Source organism: Desmodus rotundus, chromosome 1 (genome assembly GCF_022682495.2).
Source record: "Desmodus rotundus isolate HL8 chromosome 1, HLdesRot8A.1, whole genome shotgun sequence".
In the NCBI taxonomy this organism is placed as follows: Eukaryota; Metazoa; Chordata; class Mammalia; order Chiroptera; family Phyllostomidae; genus Desmodus; species Desmodus rotundus.
The window spans coordinates 95,426,099-95,448,151 of NC_071387.1; the positions used below are offsets into that span (position 1 = coordinate 95,426,099).

A 22,053-nucleotide genomic window follows, 5' to 3' on the forward strand; every position below is an offset into this window, starting at 1 on the left:
CAAAGGGCAGGCACTCAAGGCCGCCCCCACCCCCTCTCCCAACACCGCAGACACACACATGAACTCTGTGACCCCAGCTGGAAGATTTTGAGTTTTTATAGCAAACCGTATTGTACAGACCCGGGGCCCAGCCCGGCTGGGTCCCCAACTCGTCCCCCGCCGGGCTGCCTCCTCCTCCCCCCTCCCCCCAAGCGGCCCCAACCTCAAGCTTTTCACAATCCCCTCGACCCCCTCCCGTCGACCTTTGGTCTGCCCATTCCCTCCCCCCACCCGTGCACCGCCCTGATACCTGAGGTATGTGGATAAATTCTCCCCTCCCCTACTCGATACAACCCAGCTCCCCAGGAGGCCCGGGCTGAAGGGCGTGCACTGGCTCCCCTAACCCCGCCCTGCCACTGGAGGAAGGGGCAAGGGCGGGCCAAGTGTTACTAAGTTCCCATGGCAACCAAGAGGGGCTATTACCAGCCTTAGCCCTGGCTTTGGGACATGTCCATTGGCTATTTCCATGGCAACCAGGAGTGGCAGTTCCCTAGGCAAATGGGATACAAGCTTCCATGACGAAGGGGGGGGGAAAGAGTCAAACTGGAGGAGTTCCATCTTCCCCATCGTTGGGCTGGCACCCCACCCCACTTCAGGTCGGCAGGGGTGGAGCTGCTCAATACAGTAAAGCAAGAGAGAGCCTGCTGGTGGCGCAGTCCAAATTGGGTGCCCACCGGTCCAGTCTCAGTCCAAGCGGTCACGGGCCCCTCACACTCCGGCTCCCCTAGGTCCGAGGTTCCCCAGGTTCAAGTAACACTTAAGTACAGATGAATGTTCAAGTATTGAGTGGGAAGGCAGGTAGGGGCTGGGGTACCCCTCACCACTCCCCTGGGCCACGGTGAACAGCAGGTAGGCCAGCTGGCCCCCACTCCTCGCAATAGCTGCCATTGTCAGTGACTTTCAAAGAGTCAGGGTTGGGGGAAGAACTGAAACTGGGGAGGGAGTAAGGGGAGGAGTGACCCCCTGAGGGAGTACTTACGACCCCCACACCTGCTGGACTAAGTACCCAACCCCTGGACTCCTCTTAGTCCTGGCTTTCCCTGGTTGCCCGAGTCCCCCCTCCCCCAACACCTAATTGCTCCTCTGGTTTCCCTTTTTGCCCCTCCCCCCAACTCCAAGTGTCTGGTCTGTTCCCTGCACCCTTGGTGGTCTGCTTTCTGTGCCCCCCCACCCCAGCCCATCCTCCACCTCCCCCAGCCCCTGGCTCCCAGTATCTTGTGTGCAGATACATTTCCCCCATTCTCCCCCCCTCAAACTTGCATCTTACCCCCCTCCCACCATCCCTTTGGCTCAGCAACCCCCAGTACCTCTGACCCACTCCCCCCAGGGGATGGACAATGAAGCAGGTGGAAAGGGGAGGAGATGGAAGGGAGAGACCCCCAGAAATATCAGTGCAGGGGGTAAAGAGTAGGGAGGCTGGCTCAAGTCCCTGGGCAGGAATCCCAAGTCAGAAAACTCAGGAATCCCAAGTTATGAGGTGGGTAACCTGGCCTCCTGGCAGGAGTGAAATGAAGGCCTGAGGTCCAGGCTCCTGATGAGTCCTGGGGGAGAGTGGGGGGCACCCAACTAGCTGTCCTTGAGAAGCAGCTTTTCTTCTGGGCAGCGGAAGGGGCCAGGGGGCCCAGCAGCTGCCAGCCGGGCACAAGCTTCTGGCGAGAGCTGGCGGCAGGAGCGCAGGTCTAGACGGCGTAGACGAGGGCAGCGGCGGAACAGCGGAAGGCAATGGTCAGTGAGGCGGTGGCAACCTGGGGACGGGGTAATGGTAGCCAACACCAAGAAAGTAAGTAGAGGTAGGCACTGGCCATGGGGACCAATAGCCTAGCAAGATGGGACCATGCTTACCAGCAAGATTGAGGTGTACCAGGGTCTCTCGGAGTGGGGAGGTGGGGGCTGTGAGGAGATGGACGCTGGGGTCCCCGACATGGGCGCAGTGGCTCAGGTCCAGGGCACTCAGCTGGGGTGCATGGCGCAGCAGGAGCCGCAGGGAGGCATCTGTCAGCTCCAGGCCTGCCAAGCGGAGCTCTGCTACCCCCTGCAGCCGCCCACGGCTCTCCGTTTGCCCTGGGGAGGCAGATAAGAGGTCAGTACTTCCCTGCTTCCATACCTACAACTAGGCAACCAGACCAGCTATGTTTCCACACTCATATTCCTCACCGCCCCCTAAATCTGCTCCAACCATATGTGAGCCTCACTGGCATTCTGCATGGCTTGCTCTTCTCTCCCGAACACCCACAAGCCTGACCTCATCTCATCTGTTCATCGCTCATACTGCCTCCTCAGTGATGCCTGTCATAACTACTCCATTTGAAAATACCATATTCCACAAAGTCCTATCCCTTCCCTGTATTATTTTTGTCTGTCTGGTTCTTGCTTTATCCCCAAAATTGGCACATAGATACTCAATCTATAGTCACTCATGCAACAAATAACACCCCAATAGGACTGACATTCCAGGCTCCTCTTCCACTTCCCTCTGCTTCTATGATTAGTGAAGTCACCAACCGGATTCCTTTCTCTCCTCTCCCCATTTCACCATTCTGAGTCAACGCCATTCTTGCCTCAATTTCTGCCCCAACCTCCTTACTCACTCTAGTCTCTCCTATTCTTCCTGGAATCCAAAGAGAGCTATTCTCAAACACTAGTTTGGACAATATCACTTCTCTGAGAGCACCTGTAAGAGCTAAAACTCTTAAAAACTTGTTAAGAGCTAAAAAACTCTGAGAGCACCTCAAAGAAGTCTAATCTCCTTGGTGAAACATTCCAGTTCCTATAAGGTCTTATCCCTTTCTCAGCTCTTAACTCCTCTCCCTTGCCCCCAAATACCTGGGACAAAACCCACAGCTGATCCTGCCCTGAGACACTCTCCCTTTGGCCACCTGTGCTCAGTCCTCTGCCTGGCCAGTGTAGTGTCTCCGGCTCTCAGGTCTGGGCTCAGGGTCCTCCTCTTCATCTGTCTCTGGGGTTAAAAGAGCTTACACTGCTCATCTCTGAACCAAAAGCACAGGGTCTGCTTCCCTTTTATTGTGTTTACCAGTCCTGGCATTACAGTGTCTGGTACACCTACGGTGCACCAGCAGTCACTAACTGAGCATTCACTGTGCGCCAAACACAGGCTAAGTGGCTATCTGCTCCTAGGCCAGTGGCTCTCAAACTATGTCTCCTGGTAGCATGGTTAAAATGGATTGCTGGTCCTGACCCCAGAGTTCAGGCACTCTAAGTTAGGGCCTCAGCGTTTCTTTTTCTAGCAAGTTCTCCAGTGATGTTGAAGCTACAGGTCTGAAGACCAAGGTATAAGAACCACAGCCTCAGGAGGCAAGTCCTCTGATTATCATTCCTGTTAACACATGAGAAAATGGGAGGCTCAAATTCTTAAGCAATCGGTCCAGGGTCACATGACTATGAAGTAACAAAGCCAAGTACAGCAGGCCAGGTGACTCCAAGTCCAAACTCTTATCACAACACTATTTACCTCCCAGGCACCAGCCTAGCCTTTAGATAAACTAGATCAGACACACAAATGTTATGGAATCTGCATAATGCTAAAAATTTTCTAAGTAATTAAGCCTACAAAAAGGACATTTTTATAAAGAAGTTTAGATATTGACCTTTTCTTTAAGAATCGTAACATCTGGCACCCTGGGTTGCTAGGTGTTCCTTCTTAATGTCCTGCACCAAACCCACCACTTGTTACCTGTCACGCCCCTCTGTGGGTACTTGACTTTGCAAGCTGACTTCCACTCCCTCGTTTTTTTCATTTGAGGAGCTGAGAGCCTGGAGAGGGAATACATCTACAGATGCCCTCAACCTTGGGCCATAGCCAAAGCCATTAGAGGGAAGCAGAGGAAAGAGGGCACTCTGGCTTGGATGGGGAAAAGGGGGCATCAGCGAGGGTTTCACTGAGGTGGTAGCATTTAAGCGGGGCCTTCAAGGACTGACCCTGTGGAGAGATGGGAGAAGAGTACACAGGGCAGAAAATAGCAGGGGGTGAAAGCAAGAAGCAGAATTTTAAGTTGTGCTCTAGGAACGCTGTTAGAACCAGGGAGCCAAGATCAGAAAGGTAAGTATAGAGTTCCAACAGGCACAATAGGTCTCAAAGGCCCAGAAAACTCATCTTTGCAAACTCCTGATAAAGGGGCTTAAACTGAAGTGAATTCAGGAAGAAGAAGGGGGTCAGCCTGCCAGCCAACCAGCACTTCCTCACCTCATGGAATGTACTCTTCCCAATGCCCACCCTTACCCGTGCTCAAATCTGCCTGGCTCAGTCCATTTCCAGTAGAGGGGGCAATGGGTGAGCTCTGGTTTGGCTTGGCCTGTGTGACTTGCAGCAGTCACTCAACCCCTCCGGGCCTCTGGAGCCTTGTACAGAAAATGCAAAGAATCCTAGCTGCTTCTCTACTCCTCTTTCAAGGCTGCTGTGAAGGGGTAGGGTAGGGGAGGGTGGGAGAAAGGGAGCCTTGAGAGAGTTGTGAATGCAAGGTGCTGGGGCAAGCAGATAGTGTTTGCCCTCACAGAGCTTAAGAACCTAGTGAGAGGAAACAATCAAACCATTTCATAACTACACTGATCTGCTAGGAAGGGACTGCTCTCAAAGCTGAAGAGGAGCTCTGATCTCAAGGGGGGACAGAATCATCAAGGGCTTCTGGGAGTAAGTGGCATTTACACTGCAGCCTGAGGGGTGATTAGGTGTTAATTACATGAAGGAAGATAGAGCATCCTGGGCCAGGACGAGTGGGAAAGGCCTTGGAGCTGGAAGAAACTTGGCAAAGAGGTTGAGGTGGCTAAAATGCAGGAATCACATAGGTCAGCAGAAACCAGACCATACCAGGCCTTAGCAACTACAGTAAAGTATTGGTCTTTATCCAAAGAACACGGGGAATCAATGAAAAACAGTTTATAGCACAGGAGTGAAATGGTTACATTTGTCTTTCTGGACGGTTCTCCTGTCTTGGGTGTAGAGAACAGACTGGTGCGGACCAAGGAGGATGCTACTGTAAACATCTCATCTCTACGAGACAAGGAGCCCCCAGGCCTCAGTGTCCCCCACTCTCATACCTCCAAATGACCCCCAAGGTGACCAGGCCTCTGATCACCTGACCAGCCTCAGCTCCCAGCATTCCCCTCAGTTAATATGGGCCTCCTGCCCCACAAAACTACTTATTCTGCCTCACATTCCCCAGAAAAACCTTGTCCCTTACAGGACTCAGTTCAAATAGCTCCTTTCAAAGAGGGCTTCTTTCATTTCTCCCCCTCTCCTGACCACAGACCTTACCGTACCACATCACGCCATACAACCTTCTCTTTCTGAGTCTCTCTCTCCTGCATGACTGGGGTTCCACTAGGGTGGAGAATAGGGCTGGTTCAGTTTGAGGTCTCCAGGGTCCTACACAGGACCAGCCCAGAATATGTGTTCAACAATAAAAGGTGACTTTACTCGGCAGGGTGCCTGGGCCTGACTCATGGTGAAGAGGTGGCTGCTTTGACTAGAGAGATGATAGCACCACCTCCATACAACCTTCCAAGTCAATTGGCTTCCTCTTTCTGCTCTTTTCCCTCAGGAAAATCTGTATCTTTTTACTGTAGGGCAAGGGAATCTAGGGACCAAATCCATTGCTCAGCCATATTTTTACTGGCCCACACATGAATTTTAAAAGAATCTGAATTGATTTCCATCATTTAAAAATGAGGATACATCTCAGAAATATACAAATTTCTGGTTCATCTTAAGAAACAGAACTGACTAGACACATGGGGACCACATTCTTCCATGGCCACTGCCACTGCTCCCTTTGGAGGATGCTCTTCAGTAGAGCCCACAATACCCAGTGACTTCACTCACATGCCCTGGGTCCTCTCAGAGTTCAGTGTCCTGTATTTGCTTCATCCCATATTGTGCTTAATCCCATAATTGTCTCCCCCTGAAGGGCAGGGATGTCCCTCCACTCCTATCACAAAGCCCAGCACACAGTAGGTGAGTGAATGAATGAAAAATGGTCAAGCAGGGTCTTCCTCTCCAAACTCAAGTGTTCTATCCTTTCTTCAAACCCTTTAACACCTAGCATGAGTCACGAGAGACCCTGGAGGCCTCATACCCTCACCTTGCCCAACCCGCTCTACAAGAGACAACTGAGGCTGCACCTGGTTTGGTGTCAGGTGGAGGCAGCAGCAGCTCACGGAGCTGGGAGTCTTTAACATCCTCGATCCAGCGCAGGTCCAGGAGCCGCAGGGCTGGCAGTGGGGCTGAGCCCAGGGCAGAGACAGACAGCCAGGAGCAGCCAGACAGCACCAGTTCCTGCAGGCCTGGAGGAAGTTAGGAAGCTGGTGCTAAGAGAGCTCTCTGCCAGGTCTATCCCCCAACTCACCCTATTCTACCTCACCACTATGCCATACCTTGCAGTCGGTTCAGAAGCCACATGAGCTGCTTCTTGGAGACACCTGTCCAGCTGAGGTCCAGGGCTCGGGGCTGGCGACGAACCACACCACTAAGCATCGGTGGAGTCAGTGACTTCCGCCGACTCAGATCCATTCGAGGCCACAGACGCTTGTCATAGCACCTGCCGGCCACAAGGGGGTAGACAGAGCCCTCAGTTCTCAGGGAGCCCACAAGCCTCACCACACTCACCAGTTCACCCGTTTTCTCCTGGATCCATATACAGAAGGTGGGGGCCGGGTGCAGGAAGCTCCAGGACCCAGGACAAGAGCACTGAATTTGGGGCTCAAGAACATCACTAACTGGATGCGAGACCCTGGGAAAATCCATTCTTCTTGAGCCTCAGAGGCCTAGTTTAGAAAATGAAGATAATCATCCTTACTTGGCCTGCCCCACAGGGCTGCTGTAAGATCAAATAAGGTCATTCTGGTTTTTGTACAACTCCTAATACATTCTGGCAAAGACACACACAAACACCCTATATGCAGTATTTGCTGTAACACCAATGGGATCTACCAGCAACCCCAACCTCCCCCTCACCCCCCGCCCCCGCCCTACGACTGCTCTCTAAGTTATGTCCTTGGCTTGCGGGCATTTTTCATAACCTCTACTAATTTCTGCCCTGGATTCCCATCTACCCCATCCTGATGGCAAGGTGCCCAAGGCTTGACTTACGGCCCTATTTGCTCTCTTTACTCAATTACTGTGTACCGCCAACTACAACGTAGGCTTTACAAGGGCAGATCCGGCTTTTCCCTTTGGTTTCCCAAATACCCAGCACTGTGCCAGGTGCACAGTAGGTTATCTGTTGCGCTTTAGTTGAATGAACAAATAGTGCCAAGTTTCCACTGAGCACCCCCCACACAACATACTTCATCTATAGCTTTTCATTTATTCACTTAGTCAATGTTTATGGAAGACCTGGCAGGTCCAAAGTATTGAATAAGCTACAAAGATGAATGAAGCCTGAACAAAGTTAAAACTGGTTTCCTGATCCCAGCATTTCTGAGAGCCTTGACTAAGTCCAACATGAAATGGACTGGAAAAGGGCTTCCCAAACTTACTTTACCAGGGAACATTCCCCTACCTCTCCCAAGCTTATCTATTAATACTTTGTGGTACGCTGAAGTTCCTTGAGCCTCCTTTTGAAAACTCATCTTAATGCAGAAGTTCTTGAAGGCATGTCAGGAATTTCCCCCTGGGCTAGATGAACTGCGTCAGAAGCAGCAGGGGTGGGGAGGGGTCCAGGAAGCTCCGTGTCCTCCCCACTACCCCAATTCTGAAGGGCTTTTTCTTTAAGAAGCCCTGAGCTGGAGCAGTGATCCTCAAACCCCAGTCATTTGTTACCCATGTATCTGCAAAACATGAATTGATCTCCTCTATGTACTTAAAACCAGCACTGTTTCACATAAATGTGTTAACCATAGAAATAAATACAATAAAAACAGACCAGGGTTATTAAATTCTAGCTGAGTGTTGCTGTGGTGTTAGGCTACCGCATAGAGACTATTTTTGTTAAACAGGGAGATAAATATAAGAAAGGTGTTAAAGATACAATAGCACACAATGGAGAGACTTCCTTCTCAAAATTAACAAAAATAATTATGTTTTTGTACCACTTAAAACTGCTGGGCATACTCCAGAGCCCCTGCTTGACATGTTAGGGAACGCTGGAGGCACAGACATTAAGGCTTCAATCCCAACAACTCCACCTCTCTGTCTCAACTATCGCCTCCTCCCATTTCCACCCTCTTCTGGCATGCTAGCCTCTCCCTCTCCTGGTACCATCCACTCAACCAATAATATTTGCAAATCTCTCCAATTTTAAAAAGCAAAACCAAAACAAAACCCCACCTACAACCCAGCTTCGGTCCCTAAGTCCTGCCCCTTTTCCTCTTTCTCCTTAGTTAAACCCCCTGCTCCACCCAAAACCTCTCTCTGCCCATTCTGACCCAATCTTGAGGCCCAGCTCAACTGTGACCACCACCTTGAAGCTCCTCCTGGATCTTCCATGGCTTGAAGGGAACTGTTCTCCCTGGAGGCACACACACGCCTCCAATTGTTTCTGCATCATATTCCTAAGAGCCAGGCCAAACCATCTGCCAGCCTATCAACACACAAGGCTGTCTGGTGCCAACACATTTTGGCCCATGTTGTGCTGGAAATGCCAACCAACCCAGATTCTTCAATTCCAATGCCTCTGCTTCCAGTAAGTCTCCCCTGACTCTTCTTGGCTGGACCCAATCGGACCCTTAAACCTCAGAGTGGCAACCAACAGTCACTGAGGGCCCTACTGATAGTAAATGTCCAGCCTCCAGTGGGCACAAAGCAGTCAGAAAATGGGGACACACAGTCAGCCCACAGAAGCGAAGCAACAAAAGACATGATAAGAGTCAATGAAGACTGGGACAGCGTGCGCCCCAGGGAGACAGCGCGTGATGAGACTTTAAGGACAGCAGCCACTACTCTAGTGAGGGAAGAGGAGAAAGCGGGTGTACATTTCAGATGGGGATGAACTAGTATCCAGGCCCAGGACACAGAGAAAACAGAGAGCTCTGAGAACCGCAGGTAGCAGGAACAATTCATCACCTCTTAATAATGAGAATGATGATGACGACTATGGCGCTAACAACTAGTGTTTATCAAGGTTTACCATGTGCCAGGTACTCTTCTATGAATTAAGCATTTAACCTCACAACAGCCCAAGGAGGTAAATACTGTTACCGTCTTCTTTTTAAAGTAAAGGAAGACAAGGCTCAGAGAGGTCAAGAAACATGTTCAAGGTGCTACAGCTACTAAGTGAGAGCAGAGCCAGGGCTTAAACCAAGCTGGCCTGGACTGAGAGCCTGAACTCTGGTAAGTGGGGAGGAGGCAGAGGTGAGGCTACAGAGGAGGCCTAGGTAGGGGTGACATGTCAAGAAGGGCTAGAATGCCAGGCTGGATTGTTACGGCCACAGAGCCCAGAGGTGAGGGTATAAGCACTATGAGCATCTAAATCCCAGCTCTGCCACTTCTGTACTTTGAATGACCTTAGGCAAGTGACTTGTCCTCTCTAGGCCATTCTCTAAACCATAAAAGGGAGTAAATGCAGCACTTAGTTCAAAGGTTTGCTGCAAAGATGAAGGGAGATGGCACAGGGGAAGTGTTTAGTGCAGTCACTGGGGCACTGTTCATGATTAGTGGTCCAAGAAGACTGTGGGAGTTCATTGTGAGGGCAACAGGGAGCCATGGATGGATTCTTTCTAAGCTAGGGAACAACAATAAAGCAAAAAGCAGGAAGAACTCTTAAGAGGCCAAGGCATGCCATCACCCAGGGGGTCAGGGCTTGATGTTCAAGTCCTGCAAGTAAGTCATCCCCCTACTAAGCTCATCTCCAAAATCCTAAGTTCTAGTCCTCAAAAGAGCCCTCTCCCACCCCCACAGAGGCCCTCTGGGGACAGAGATGGAGCAGCCCAAACTGCTACCTATAAAGAGCTCAACAGCCTCCTAGGCCTCAGCCAAAGCCAGTTCTTCCCTTTCAGCTCTCTGGGATCCCTGATGCCACCAATGTCCTCCAATCTGTCCATCTCTAAGTCTTTACACACAACTCCAACTGGCCTTGACCCTATGTTCAGTCCCTTCCTTGCCACACTTCTCTGCCCACATCCTCCAAAGTCCCAAACCTCTTTCCTGCAACTCAACAACTCCTCCACACTTCTTCTGCCTGCCTTCTCTCCCCCCACTCTTGGTAGATCAACTTCAGCTCACAGTTCCAAGAGAAGACAGAAGTCACCAGAGAGGAAAGACTGAAACTTCTTGCTCTCCCACCTACAAATTTCTCTCCAGTTCCACCCTCACTACCTCTTTATACTCCATCTTGATTTCCTCACTGTCATTCATTCAACAAGTTTTTTTTTGTGTGCCTACTGTATGCCGGGTGCCATCTTAGAAACCAGGGATAGCAGCAAACAAACAGATAAAGTCCCTGCCTTGAAGCTGATATCCTTGACCCCATGTGACCTGGCTTTGGTCCTCCACCCCCATGTGGAACAGCCAAGGATACCAAGGCCTCCTTGTAACAAAATCTCACCGCTACTCTGGTCCTTGATCTCCCACGACCTTTTGCCAACATTCATCATTCGCTCCCTCCTCAAACTGTCTCCCTCAGAACACACCTCACCCATGATCTCCCCCAAGTGTCTGGATGCTGTTTCTCTGACTCACAAACACTGACATTCTGTCTTCTGCCCCCTTCCTTGAAGCTTATACCTATTGGTTAAAAACTCCCAAACCTGGATCTTTCTCTTGGTAGATCACTTCACCTCTAGTTCCAAGAGGACAAAAGCCACCAGAAAGGAAGACCTGCAACTGCCTGCTGGCCCACCTGTTTATTCACTGCTGTGCCCCAAGTTTCTAAATTCAGATCTTTCTCTTGAGCAGACTTGTACATAAGCTGTTTCCCTACTAGCTCCCGACTGGTCCACAAACCTTTTAGACCACACATGTCTAATCTATGCATTCACTTTTCCCTAGAACTTGCTTCTCTTCCTTTGGTGAGGAATAGTACTGATGCCCACTCAGGCTTGTGGGACAGAAACTCAGTTGAGAGCCACCCTGTTGCCCAACAGACACTTAAATCACCAAATCCAAGCTATTCTGCTTCTTAAAAATTTCTCAACCTGAGTCCTTCCTCTTCATCACCACAACCCCTGCTTCTGCTCCCCAGTTCTGACAGAGCTCCTATTCCCACTGTGCCCTACCCCACAGGCCCCTGCTCCACCCTACCCTCATTCTTGAGTGTTCAGTACCCTTCAGGAACTATGCTAAGTACTTTGCAAGAACCATCTCATTTAATCCCCACAAGGTAGTAATATGAACCCCAAATAATAGATGAGAAAACTGAGGCCTTGACAGGTATAGCTGTCTGACCACGGCCACACATCTAAGAAGTGCCAGGGTCAGGGATGATGAAACTCATAAGGACCAGATCCAAGGCCCAAGCTAGAAACCACTGTGCAGTCCAGTCTCTCTACTTCGGGTCACAAGTCTCTTCATGAGGCAGAAATCAAGTCCTCTTCACTTCTGGATCCCATGTATCAAGCACAGGGCTGGCCTTAATGAAGAGGCTTCAGCAAACATTTCACTAAGTACTACATGAGGCAGGGGTGGTAATCCCCAGCAACTGCTGTAACTATTTGCTAGGTTGACCGGGAGCTCTTCCAGGACATAAATCTACGTTTTAAGGATGTAAAAGTCTGTGCTTTCAGTACTTACTTATAACTGAGTGAACAATAATAATTACAGTTAAAGCACTGAGTAGTTTCTATTTCCCAGGTGCTGTCCTCAGTTCTTTGGCTATATTAGCTTACAAAAACACTATGAAGTACACAGATGCTGTATTATAAAATTGCTATTATGAAGAGCAATTATGAAGAACAAATCAGCTACATTTGCGAAGTGGCCAACAGGATGCCTGTTCCACAGTAAGTGCCTGAGAAAGAGCCTGAATTTACTCATTTAATAAAATATTTCCTGCCCTGGCTGGTGTGGCTTGGTGGATTGCATGCTGGCCTGCAAACAAAAGGGTCGCTGGTTTGATTCCCAGTCTAGGGCACATGCCTGGGTTGCAGGCCAGGTCCCCAGTTGGGGGCGCATGACAGGCAACCACACATTGATGTTTCTCCCCCTCTCTTTCTCCCTCCCTTCCCCTCTCTCTAAAAATAAATAAATAAAATTTAAAAATATATATTTCTCAAGCATCTACACTGCCCCTTGTCCTGTGCTAGGAACGTGGAGATAAAACAGACACAGTAACTGCAGCATCCCAGCACCTGACTGGAACATGGAAATGAATAAATGAATGAAGGCTCATCAACGTGCAGAAGGCCTCTACAGTGCTGAGTGGAACAGAGTGCCGTGAGAGTTTGATTGGGGGAAGGAAGACCAAAGGTTTGGGAGGATGAAGGACATTTCTGAATAAACAAGGTTCAGGAAGCAGCAGAGAGATGGAGGATAGAGAGAGGGAGTTGGTGGTGGCTCTGGTTTTAGATGTGTGGCCGAAGACAGCACAATTGGTGGTGGCTCTGGAACATGAAGAGGTTATTTGGGGTCAGGAGGCCCAAGTATGGCTGAGGGCAGGGGCCACCTCAGCAAAGAGCTTTCTCGTATGTAAATGGAACACTTAAGATTGTCCTCAGAAGAGGAAAGGTGAAAAGGAAATGAGATGATGCATGTACAGCAGTAGGTACTGTGCTTGGCACATACTAAACACTCATAAGTGATATTGTTAAGAAGATTTGGGAGCAAGAGGGCCTGGGTTCAAATTCCTGGTTTTATTGCTTCCTCTCCACATGACCTTGACACCTCAACTTCATCTATAAAAGGGAATAATAGTACCTAACTCACAAAGTTCTTACGAAGGTTAAATGAGCTCAAAAATGGAAAGCAGCCTGGGCACAGTAAATACATAAGTATCACCCTATATAGTATGCACATACTATAGAAGTGTCAACACAAGAACAGGGACCAGGGAGGAATAACCAGGAACCCTTTGCAACTCACACTGAAAGTGCAAAGGGTGTAAGCACCAGAACTCAGGCCTATGCAGGCCACTCACCAGCGGCTCCAAGTCCGGCAGACTCGCATGCAAACGCACAGCTCTCGGGGCCCAAGGTGCTGGAAGACACGAAGCCAGGCGGCACGAGGCAGAGGGTGGTCGGATCCAGCAGCCAAAGGCAGTGTGTCGGGCTCAGGACTTCGAGGTGGGGGCCGTACCACATGCCGTTCCAGCTGTGGGGGCCGAGGTGGTGGGGCAGGGCCCAACGGCCAACTGAGGAGGGGCCCCCCACTGCCAGGGCGTACAGCCCGTCGTCCCCCACGGTTCTCCTTCTCGCCTGAGCTGCCCCGGGCTGGCCGTCGCCCATTCCGGGCCTCACCGGGGGCCTCATCCTCACTCAGCGATGTGCCTGATGAGTCGGAGTCTGAGTCTGAGTCTGAGGAGGACGAGGAGGTGTCAGGCACCCGCTCCAGCAGCTGGCACATCCGTTTGAAACGCTCTAGCTTCTCCCTCTGTGGTGATGGGGATGGCGCTGCTGGGCCCTCAGCAGAGGCTAAAGGTGGTTTTGGTTTCTGCAGGGAGACAGAAGAAAGCTGTTCTAGGGTCTGACACACAATTTCCCACCCCAGCCTATGAAGAGTCACCAGGGATGAACAGCCCAAGAGACAGTCCTGAGTACCAGCACTGGCTCTGAACAATGTAAGACATCAGCCAAGCCATGTCCCTCTGAATTTCACTTTCCTTATCTGTCACGTGGAGACACTGCTTCAAAGAATTGAAAGCCTTACGGGTTCCAATAGCTCATCAATTTCCACAAGCAGTATGGTATGGAAAACGGATCCAGATTTGAGTACTGGCCTAGCTCTCAACTCTCTGGGTGACCTTGGGAAGCCCCTGCCTCATCATCTGCAACATGGGATGTTAGAGTAGACAATTCCAAGTGTCTAATCAACAGTATAAGAATAACAAAGATCTGGTCCCAGGCAGAGAATCCCATACTCGCTGACTCGTCATAAACTCACAGTTTTTGAATGGAGTGGCAACTTGGGTCACTCCTTTTAGGCATGAGGAAAACAGGCTCAGAGAGATTAAATGCCAAAGTGACAAATGGCAGAGGCAGGATTTGGATGCAACCAGGCAGACCCCTGCATTTAGTGCACCCATGCAAAGTGACATTTGATATCCAGCCTTGCTGTGTGATATTAGGCAAATCTTTTAACCTCTCTGGGCCTCATTTTCCTTGAATCCAGATAAGTTTTAAAATTTACAAAGCCCATCATTTACTTTCAGTAGATTTAAACAGTTCTATGAGAGAGGTGGATAAGGAGGTGGTATCATCTTCATTTCCCAGGTAAGAAAACTGAGGCTCAGAGCAGCTGACAATTTGCCAAGACCTCACAGGGAATCGGCGGGCAGGGACTTGGACTCAGTTCTTCCTCCGTTAAGGTTTGGCAAGATGATACAAAAGGGTCAGATAATACTCCAAGGGTTCTTGGAAAGTCAGGGACTCATATGGCCTGGCCCAAACCCGTCCTCTCCCTCTACTCTTCCCAGGGGTCTAGATGCTCATCATGGTCAAGGCGGGCAGGGGCAGGGCCCGGTAAGCAGGAACAGACAGATCTTGGTCTCCAGGGTGGAGGGTAGGGCAAGGAAAGATGGGAGAGGGAGGGAGAAGATCCCCGGCACACCTCCCAGTTCTCGGGAGGGAGCCCGGGGTGGCAGGATGAGAAAGCCTGGCTTGGATTCAGAACCCTGGGGGGCAGAAGGCCTGGGCCGCCTGGGTCCGATCCTTGGAGGAGGCAGGCGTCTCCACCCACCTTCTTCAGGTGCCTCTCACGGCCTCCTTTCACCTACCAGGGAAAGAGGGAGACATGGGGAAAGGGAGAGACCCATTAGCCCCTCATTGTCCACAAAACTAAGATCCATGCTCTCTTCTTAGACTACAATTCCCAGAAGTCCCTACCTCAAGGAGAGCTTTGAGCATGCTCACCTTCCAACCAGTGTCTTGGCTCAGTAAGCATGCTCTCCTCTTCCCTTCCCCACCCCCTCCAGCCCTTTCCAGCCTGTCTCCTTCTTCCTGTGTAGCAGCTTTGAGTTTGCTCTTTCCCAGATACTTCAAGTACTCAGGGCTCCCAAAGCTTCCCTGCCCAATGCCAGCTGCCCCTCACCTGTACCTCTCCTCGACACTGAGCATGCCCCATCCTCCCCCCAACACCCCCTGAACTACATCTCTCAATAACCCCTGAGGGATCCCATTGAGCACTGCCTCCCAGGCCCGCCCTCCTCAAAAAGTAGTAAGACTACCGCTCCCAGATTCCCTTGGGCTGAACCTACTGAGCATGCTCCCTGGCTCACCTTTTTCCTTGGGGTGGGGGGCTCATTCCCTGCCTCCCTCTCCTTTCTTTTGGGGGGCCCAGGCACATCCTCTGGGGGGTGCCCAGCAGGCAGGGGACCCTTGCGCCTGGGTGGGGGTGGTGGAAGTGGGGGCTCCTCTGTCAGCTTCCATCCACTCCCCAGGCTGGCGCCCTCCTCGCCATTGTCGGCCCTGCGGCGGCCTGGACCCTCACCTGAATCCTGAGGAGACAGATGTTGGGGGTGAGATTCTGCACAGCTCCCCAACCCACTGCCTACTGAGAGGACAGCACCCATCCCAGTCCCTGTCCCTACCTTGCTAGTCCGGCCTTCCTGGGTACAGCGAGGGCACTCCCAGCAGTTAGGAATTTCTGCATTGATGACACCCTCAGCCTTCCCCATCTGTGGGCAGAGGGCAGGGAAGTAGATATAGGTATCAGTAAACCCAAAGGCAGTGTTCCCCACTTCCTTGCTCCCTGACAATCTGCCCCATCCCAGACTCCAGTTCCCCCCATCACCTTCAGGCAGCCAGGGTGGACGATCTCATTGCAGATTGTACACTCCATGAGGCTCAAACCAAATTTCTCTTCCTCTCCCTCCACTGTGTCCTCCTTCCCAGCCTCCCCACACAAGAGGCACACAGCTGTGTGTGGGAGCACGGGCTGTTGGGGGAGAAGGGGCATCAGAAACCCCGAAGGCAAGCAACAAGGGAAAGACCCTTCTTTTTGGGAACCTTGGCCAGCTGTTGGATGAGGTTCAGAACCTATGGGCCAGGTTGGATCAAATCTTGAATTTCTTTTTTCAATCCTCACCTGAGGACATTTTTTCCATTGTTTTTTGAGAGAGAGGAATGGAGAGAGAGAAACATCGATGCAAGAGAGATGCACCGATTGGTTGCCTTCCCATACATGCCTGGACCAGGGTGAACCCACAACCCAGGCATGTACCCTGACCGGGAATTGAACCTGCAACCTTTTGGTTATGGGACAATGCTCCAACCAAATGAACCACACCAGCCAGGGCTTGAATTTCTTATTTCTTCTTTCTTGGCGGCATGACCTTGAGGGACTCATTTCCTTATTTGTTTCTCCATTTGTAAAATGGGGCTAGGAACTTTCCTGTGCAAGACTGTTTTAAGAATGAGATAATGCAAGAGGACCAGTGAATAATACATTGTTTGTTCTCACTGTTGTGAATGTTCAGCTGGATCCAGGGCCTGTATGGCCCTGGAATTGTAGCTGGTTTTGGGAGGAAGACAGACCATAGATAAGTATGACAATAATACTCAGGGAGGGCTGGAGAAGATACAATAGCAGCCTAGGATGATTCTGAGTTTGCTCAGTGGGCAGCCTAGGGTTGCTCTGTACCTCACAACAAACCTCGTTTGGGCAACACTCCTGGGAACACTAAAGGCCATTCCTAGGGAAAAAGAGAGCAGCCTTCAGAGAATGTGACTCTGAGAAGGACAGTGGTAATACTGTCTTATTAGGGATGCTGAAGGTTATGAGACAGACTCAAGGAAGAAGCAGGTAGGGGGAAGAAGGAACAGAAAAATGGGCTAGAACTGGGGGACAGAGGAGAAAGGGGCTCTGGGGTGAGGAGACCAAGCAGTGAAGAGTGGCTAGAGGGGGAAAAGGAGGTGGTGGTGTGGGGAGAGGGAAACAGGATGCTGCGGCTGCTCATGGTTGCTAGGGAAGGGCCACTCTTTGAAGGTCTGGGAAGCTCAACGGGTGGAGACAGCTGAGAAGAAACTTACGTTCCTTAGATACCTGCTGTGTGCTGGACCTTGTAGTAGGCACTTTTTATATCTGTGCTACTGTAATAACTCAGCAAAAGAAACGTTCTGCAGACTGGTACCTTGAGATTCCAAGTGATTTGTTCAAGGTCACACAAAGGGTAAGCTTGGCCTCAAATCTCAGACCACTCTGGCAAGTGAGGAAGAGGGCTAAGACCTATTCATAGGCACTAGCTCTGGGGTTGGGCTCCTGTGCACAGACACCTCTAGGGAGTGGGACGAGAAGGGCCAGGATTTCTAGAGGTCTGTGCCTCTGAAAAGTTGGGAAAAGTGTGACAGTGGAGACTGGTTTGGATTCTTCTCTGTATCCTAACATTGCCCTACACTGGGAACTGAGGGGAAAATAACGGGCCTGTTGGACACCTGAACAAACCAGTGTATGAATGAGTGAACAAAAAGCAACTCTACCCTAGGAAGCAACCACCAGCCACCCCAGAAAGGCACTTAGGCTGGCTGAGGAAGGGCACCCAGAGTCCCAAAGTGGGGGCAGAACTCACGGCAGTGCACTGCCGGAGCAGGCACGACTGCTTCATGCGTCCAGGCCCCCCGAACTTCTTCATGTCTCGGCAGAAGTGGCAGTCCCCGCACTCAGTTCGCACACAGGCCCGGCAGCGGCGGCAGCGGGTTCGGCGTCGGCGCGCTCCGGCCCCCGGCCCCCGGCTGCTCGACGACATTGGGGGCGTCAGCAACGCCGAGGGCTGTGGGTGAATGGGGACAGGGTCAGCTGGGCCTCCTGCGGCCCTGACCAGAGAAACTCCTGACAGCTCCCCCCACTTCTAGGCAGCCAGAGCTCATCCTCCTACCCAGGGAGATAAGTAACACGGAGGTCACTCCTCCTACAGGGGGTGGGGGGAACCACTCCCTCAAGTCCTCTCTCTCCCAAGCAGTTCACCTGGCTCCTCTGGGAGTCTGAGAACTTGGCTTCCTAACCTCACTCCTCCTCTAACACTTCCTCAAGTGGCCCCCTGACTAACCCAAGGAAGATGAAGGGGCATGGGTCTCTCCACTGATATCCCACATCAAAGTTGCTTGGAAAGCAGGGGCTCCTTGTCTGTGGAGTTACGTTAGGAAGTCCCAACTCTTTCCCTGTTATCCAAATGTACTATGGCTCACTCATGCTCTCCCCAAACTAAAATTCCCCAGATTTACCTCCAAGACAACCAGATCCTTGGGTGGAAGCTCCAGACCTTTTTCACACAATTTATCTTCCCCCCAAACCTAGATATCGTCACCAGATCCAATGGGATCCCTGCCCCACCCTACCCCCATCCCTAAAAATTCACTCTGCTACCCAATTTCCAGGTTCTGAGACACCCTCTGAAATGCTGCTTCACAGTCCCTGCTCAGCCCAAGATCTCAATTCCTCTGCTCTTCATAGAGTTTCCTCTGCTCTAAGACACCCTCCTTTCCTGTATCTTAGGTGAACCTGGGCAACCTCCCAGATTCCCTGGGATTCTAGAACCCAGCCTGACATTTTCACACAACTCAGAATGGGCTGGTACATGTGTCCCCCATCCCCAGCTTCCCAGTCTGCTTTCCATCCCTAATTGTCTAGAATCCCTTGGGCTCCCCTTCCCATGGAAACCAAATCCTCCAAGATCCCAGCAGGCCTGGAGGGTCTCTCTCTTCATGGCCTGAGTCTTGCCCCAATTTCCCCCTTTCCAGGGGCTTCCAGACCCATCTATGGGGGTAGGGAAGGGGCCCTCCAGGGCTCCAAGGGAGGGGCCTGGAGGGCGGCAACTGTTGGCTGGCGGGGATAGGGGTCTGCAAGGGGAAGCCGGGTCTAGGAAGGAAGGTCAGTTTCCCCGGGGTAGAAAGGTAACAGGATGAAGGACTGGAGATGAGGAGTTTGGAGCAGAGAAAGGGTGAGGCTAGGGGCGGGGAAGGTAGAGAGAGGCTGGGCTGAGGATGAATGGGAGTGGGAGCTGCCTAGGTCTGGGGGTGAGGAGGAGCCGCATGAACCCACCTCACACGTGTCCCGGGAGCCATCTCTCCCTTCTCGGCAGCTCCCGGCGGGTCGGCGGCCATCGGCGGCGGGGGGGCCGGGCGGCGCGGGGCGCGGAACGCTCAGAACGCCGGGGTCCACGGCCCCCCGAGGGCGCTCGGCCCCTCCCTCCGGCGGAGGCCGGGACGGCAGCGAGTGGAGATGGGGGGCGCCGGGGGCGAGGCCCTCCCACGGGCTGCGGCGCGGCCCTTCCAGGGGGAGGTCCTGCTCTGGGGGGCTCAGTCCCTCAGCCCCCCCAGGCCAACGGGGGCTCCTCGGACGCAGGGTGCTCAGCTTCTGCCCGGGCCCCACTCAGTCCCGGGTCCGAGTCCCAGCTCCCCTCCCCCAACCCCGCCCTACCTCTCGCCAGCGCCCCGGACCCTTTAACTGGCCCCTTTCCAGCCCCCACTGCCCAGGGGTCCAGGTCCAGGCCTGCGCCCCCCCACCGTTTCCGGGGTTCAAGCCCCGCCCACCGCCGGTTCCCGGGGAGGGGGGGGTCCCTGTAACCTGCCCCCCTCCCCTGGGCCCGCCCCTGGACTGCGGCCCCTTGCCCTACAACTATCTGGCGAACCGAGGGGGGTGAAGGAAGCTGCTTCGGCCCCGCCCCCCCAGCCTGCTTATGCCCCTGCCCTCTCCCCCTCCCCCCAGCGCGCGACCCTCCAGAGATAGGGATTTAAATAAAATTTGAATAAATTCCCTTCTTCAAGCAGGAGAGTGGAAGGAAGGGATGGAAAGAGGTAGGGAAAGGGGGAGGGAACAATCGGGGTGCCTCAGCCACCCTGGTCCCCCGGCCCGGTGCTGCTTCGGCCCGGGGCCCTGGCCGCCTCTCTCATCCCTCCTGAGCTCCTTCCTCCTTCCTCCTCTCTTCCCCCTCCTGTCCCTCCTCCTTCCCTCCTCCTCCACCTCTTTACTCCCTCCTTCTCCCAGAGGAACCCCGCCCCCTGCCTCCTCCTTGCCCCACCACTCCACTTGCCAGGATGAACACGCGCAGGGAACGACGGAAGTCGTAGTCCTGCGGCCACAGATGCTACCGTGGGAACAATGGGGCGCTGGGGTTAGTGGTTACTACAAAGAAGATGGCGGAGGGCGTGCCAAGCAGGGGGCCGAGGATGCCGGGAGTTATAGTCCGGTTGACCCAAGGCTCCCCGTTGCAGAGCATAACAGAAGGAGCGGGAACGGTGACTACAAACAAGATGGCCTTCTCCCCCAACCCGACCTCCTTCCCAGGGACTCACACGCCCTTCTGTCCACAACCCTCCGCGTGAGTGGTACCTGACGGGAGTCGCAGTTCATCTGCTGCCTTCCCGCTGCCATTTCTACTCGTCAGGAACAATGGAAAGGTGAAATGGAACGAGGACTACAAACAAGATGGCTGAAGAGGGGCGTACAACCTGACTAGTAGTCGATCTTATGGGGTGCGATGGGAATAGTAGTTTTTTTAGCCTGCTAGTGTTCCTTAAGAATGACGAAACCGGGAGGTTAAGGAGACTACCGTAAAGATGGCAGGCTACCGAGCCTCTCCCCGTCGCCTCATTCTACCCACCTTGGGCACTCGTCCGCCTGTTAATACCAAAATACCCCTCCCGGTGGCGCAGAGCCTGACGGGAGTTGCAGTCTTCCAGTCTCCTCTCTATTATCTTCAGTCGAGACAATGGAAATAAAAAGGGGCGGGGACTATCGACAAAGATGGGGGCTAAAGAAAGTGGGGATGATGAACTGGGATTTGTAGTCCACGGCCTAGGGCTACTCCCTGTAGAAACCAGGAAAAGGACTACAGTAAAGATGGCGGCCTACCTCCATTCCTCTGCGGCAACGCTTGCTGGGGGACGTAGTTCTTCTAGCTTCTGTAGAGAAAGAATGTGGGCTGTAGAAATGTGTATTACGGGGGACAAGCCAAACTGCGAGCATGCAGAAACCTACAGTCGCCCTCTCCCAGCTACCCCCTTCTCAGTGACCTGCCGGGAAATGTAGTCCCACGCCTCCACTCGCTAGTGGAGTGGGAGAATTTATGTCATTAGTGGGCTTCAGAGAGGGCGAAAGAGAAAGAAGTCTGGGCGATCCAGGATTATATAACGCCCGCCTCCCCGTGTGGCGAGGACTTCATATTTCAGGGGAGGCTCTTAAAGGAAAGCAACACTAACCAGTATTGTGACAAGGGAGGCGTGGTTGTGGGCAAAAGCACCATCACGCTGTTGTCCTTGGAAAGCTTGTACACCTCACACCCGAGACTTGTTCCCCCAGACCTCGGGGAATAAGTATCTTTCAGGTCTTGAGGGTACCAGGGAAAAGGCGCTGATGTCATGCAAAATCCCCGCCCCTCCCTGGGAAGTCGCCAAACCTCGGTTTCACATCTGAAAAATAGGGATAATGATACCTACCTCGAAGCAAAGTTACGTGTGTTAAGACAAAGGTCACGAAAGTGCTCAGCTTAGGGCCTGACACGGGACGCACATTCGTAGTTCCTTTTGCGAGGTCCCTTCTAGCCCAGTTATTCTGGGATCCCAAGATCCATCATGCTGGAAAAAGTTAGCTCGTGGGAGAAGAAAACTGCGGGGCAGGCTATCCCCATTTGAGCCCCGCTCTTCCGCCCCTAGAACTCCTCAGCTTGGTCCTCCAGAGTCCACTACCCAGCACTGCTACCAGGGGGCGCCCATTCTCTACTTGACTGAGAGGTCCTACTTCAATCTGAAGTTGTAGTGTCCAAAGCTTTGGCGTCTCTGGGCCACACATTAAATACATTGTGACACGTGATCACACACACACACATAAATATCATAATGTTTTAAGCAAATTTATGATTTTGTGTTGGGCCGCATTCACAGACATCCTGGGCGATATGTAGCCCATGGGCTGCAGGTTGGACACCCCTGGGTGCTACATACTGCCAGCCCCCTCTCCAGCCAGCTTTGGAGGCATAAGCC

General features: G+C 52.3%; 1 protein-coding gene across 3 annotated transcripts; it reads right to left on the bottom strand.

The window, feature by feature from the left end:
• Positions 1–72: 72 nt before the first annotated feature.
• Positions 73–21,715, bottom strand: FBXL19 (F-box and leucine rich repeat protein 19). Of its 3 annotated transcripts, XM_053926592.1 has the most exons (13): positions 21,511–21,715; positions 20,927–20,976; positions 19,115–20,448; positions 17,646–17,846; positions 15,872–16,015; positions 15,669–15,755; positions 15,357–15,575; positions 14,690–14,851; positions 13,062–13,573; positions 6,427–6,590; positions 6,175–6,336; positions 1,882–2,100; positions 73–1,784 (listed from the first exon to the last, which is right to left on the bottom strand). In XM_053926592.1, exons 4-13 carry the CDS (start codon positions 17,820–17,822, stop codon positions 1,606–1,608), a joined length of 2,025 nt encoding a protein of 674 aa, XP_053782567.1. In that variant the 5' UTR covers positions 17,823–17,846; positions 19,115–20,448; positions 20,927–20,976; positions 21,511–21,715; the 3' UTR covers positions 73–1,605. The 3 variants fall into 3 exon arrangements, with proteins under 3 accessions (XP_053782567.1, XP_053782572.1, XP_053782559.1); XM_053926597.1 differs by having other exon boundaries at positions 14,819–14,851; positions 19,115–20,976; XM_053926584.2 differs by lacking the exon at positions 21,511–21,715 and adding an exon at positions 21,088–21,172 and having other exon boundaries at positions 19,115–20,976.
• Between the last annotated feature and the right edge of the window lie 338 nt (positions 21,716–22,053).

What these genes read in the sequence shown, in the direction of transcription:
- FBXL19 (XM_053926592.1), bottom strand. Translation starts at nt 17,822, where the DNA reads ATGTCGTCGAGCAGCCGGGGGCCGGGGGCCGGAGCGCGCCGACGCCGA. An exon ending in CCCCCACCCCAAGGAAAAAG is followed by an intron (nt 14,852 to 15,356) that starts GTGAGCCAGGGA and finishes TTTCCCTGGTAG; the next exon opens with GTGAAAGGAGGCCGTGAGAG. An exon ending in TCCCTCCCGAGAACTGGGAG is followed by an intron (nt 13,574 to 14,689) that starts GTGTGCCGGGGA and finishes GTCTCCCTGCAG; the next exon opens with AAACCAAAACCACCTTTAGC.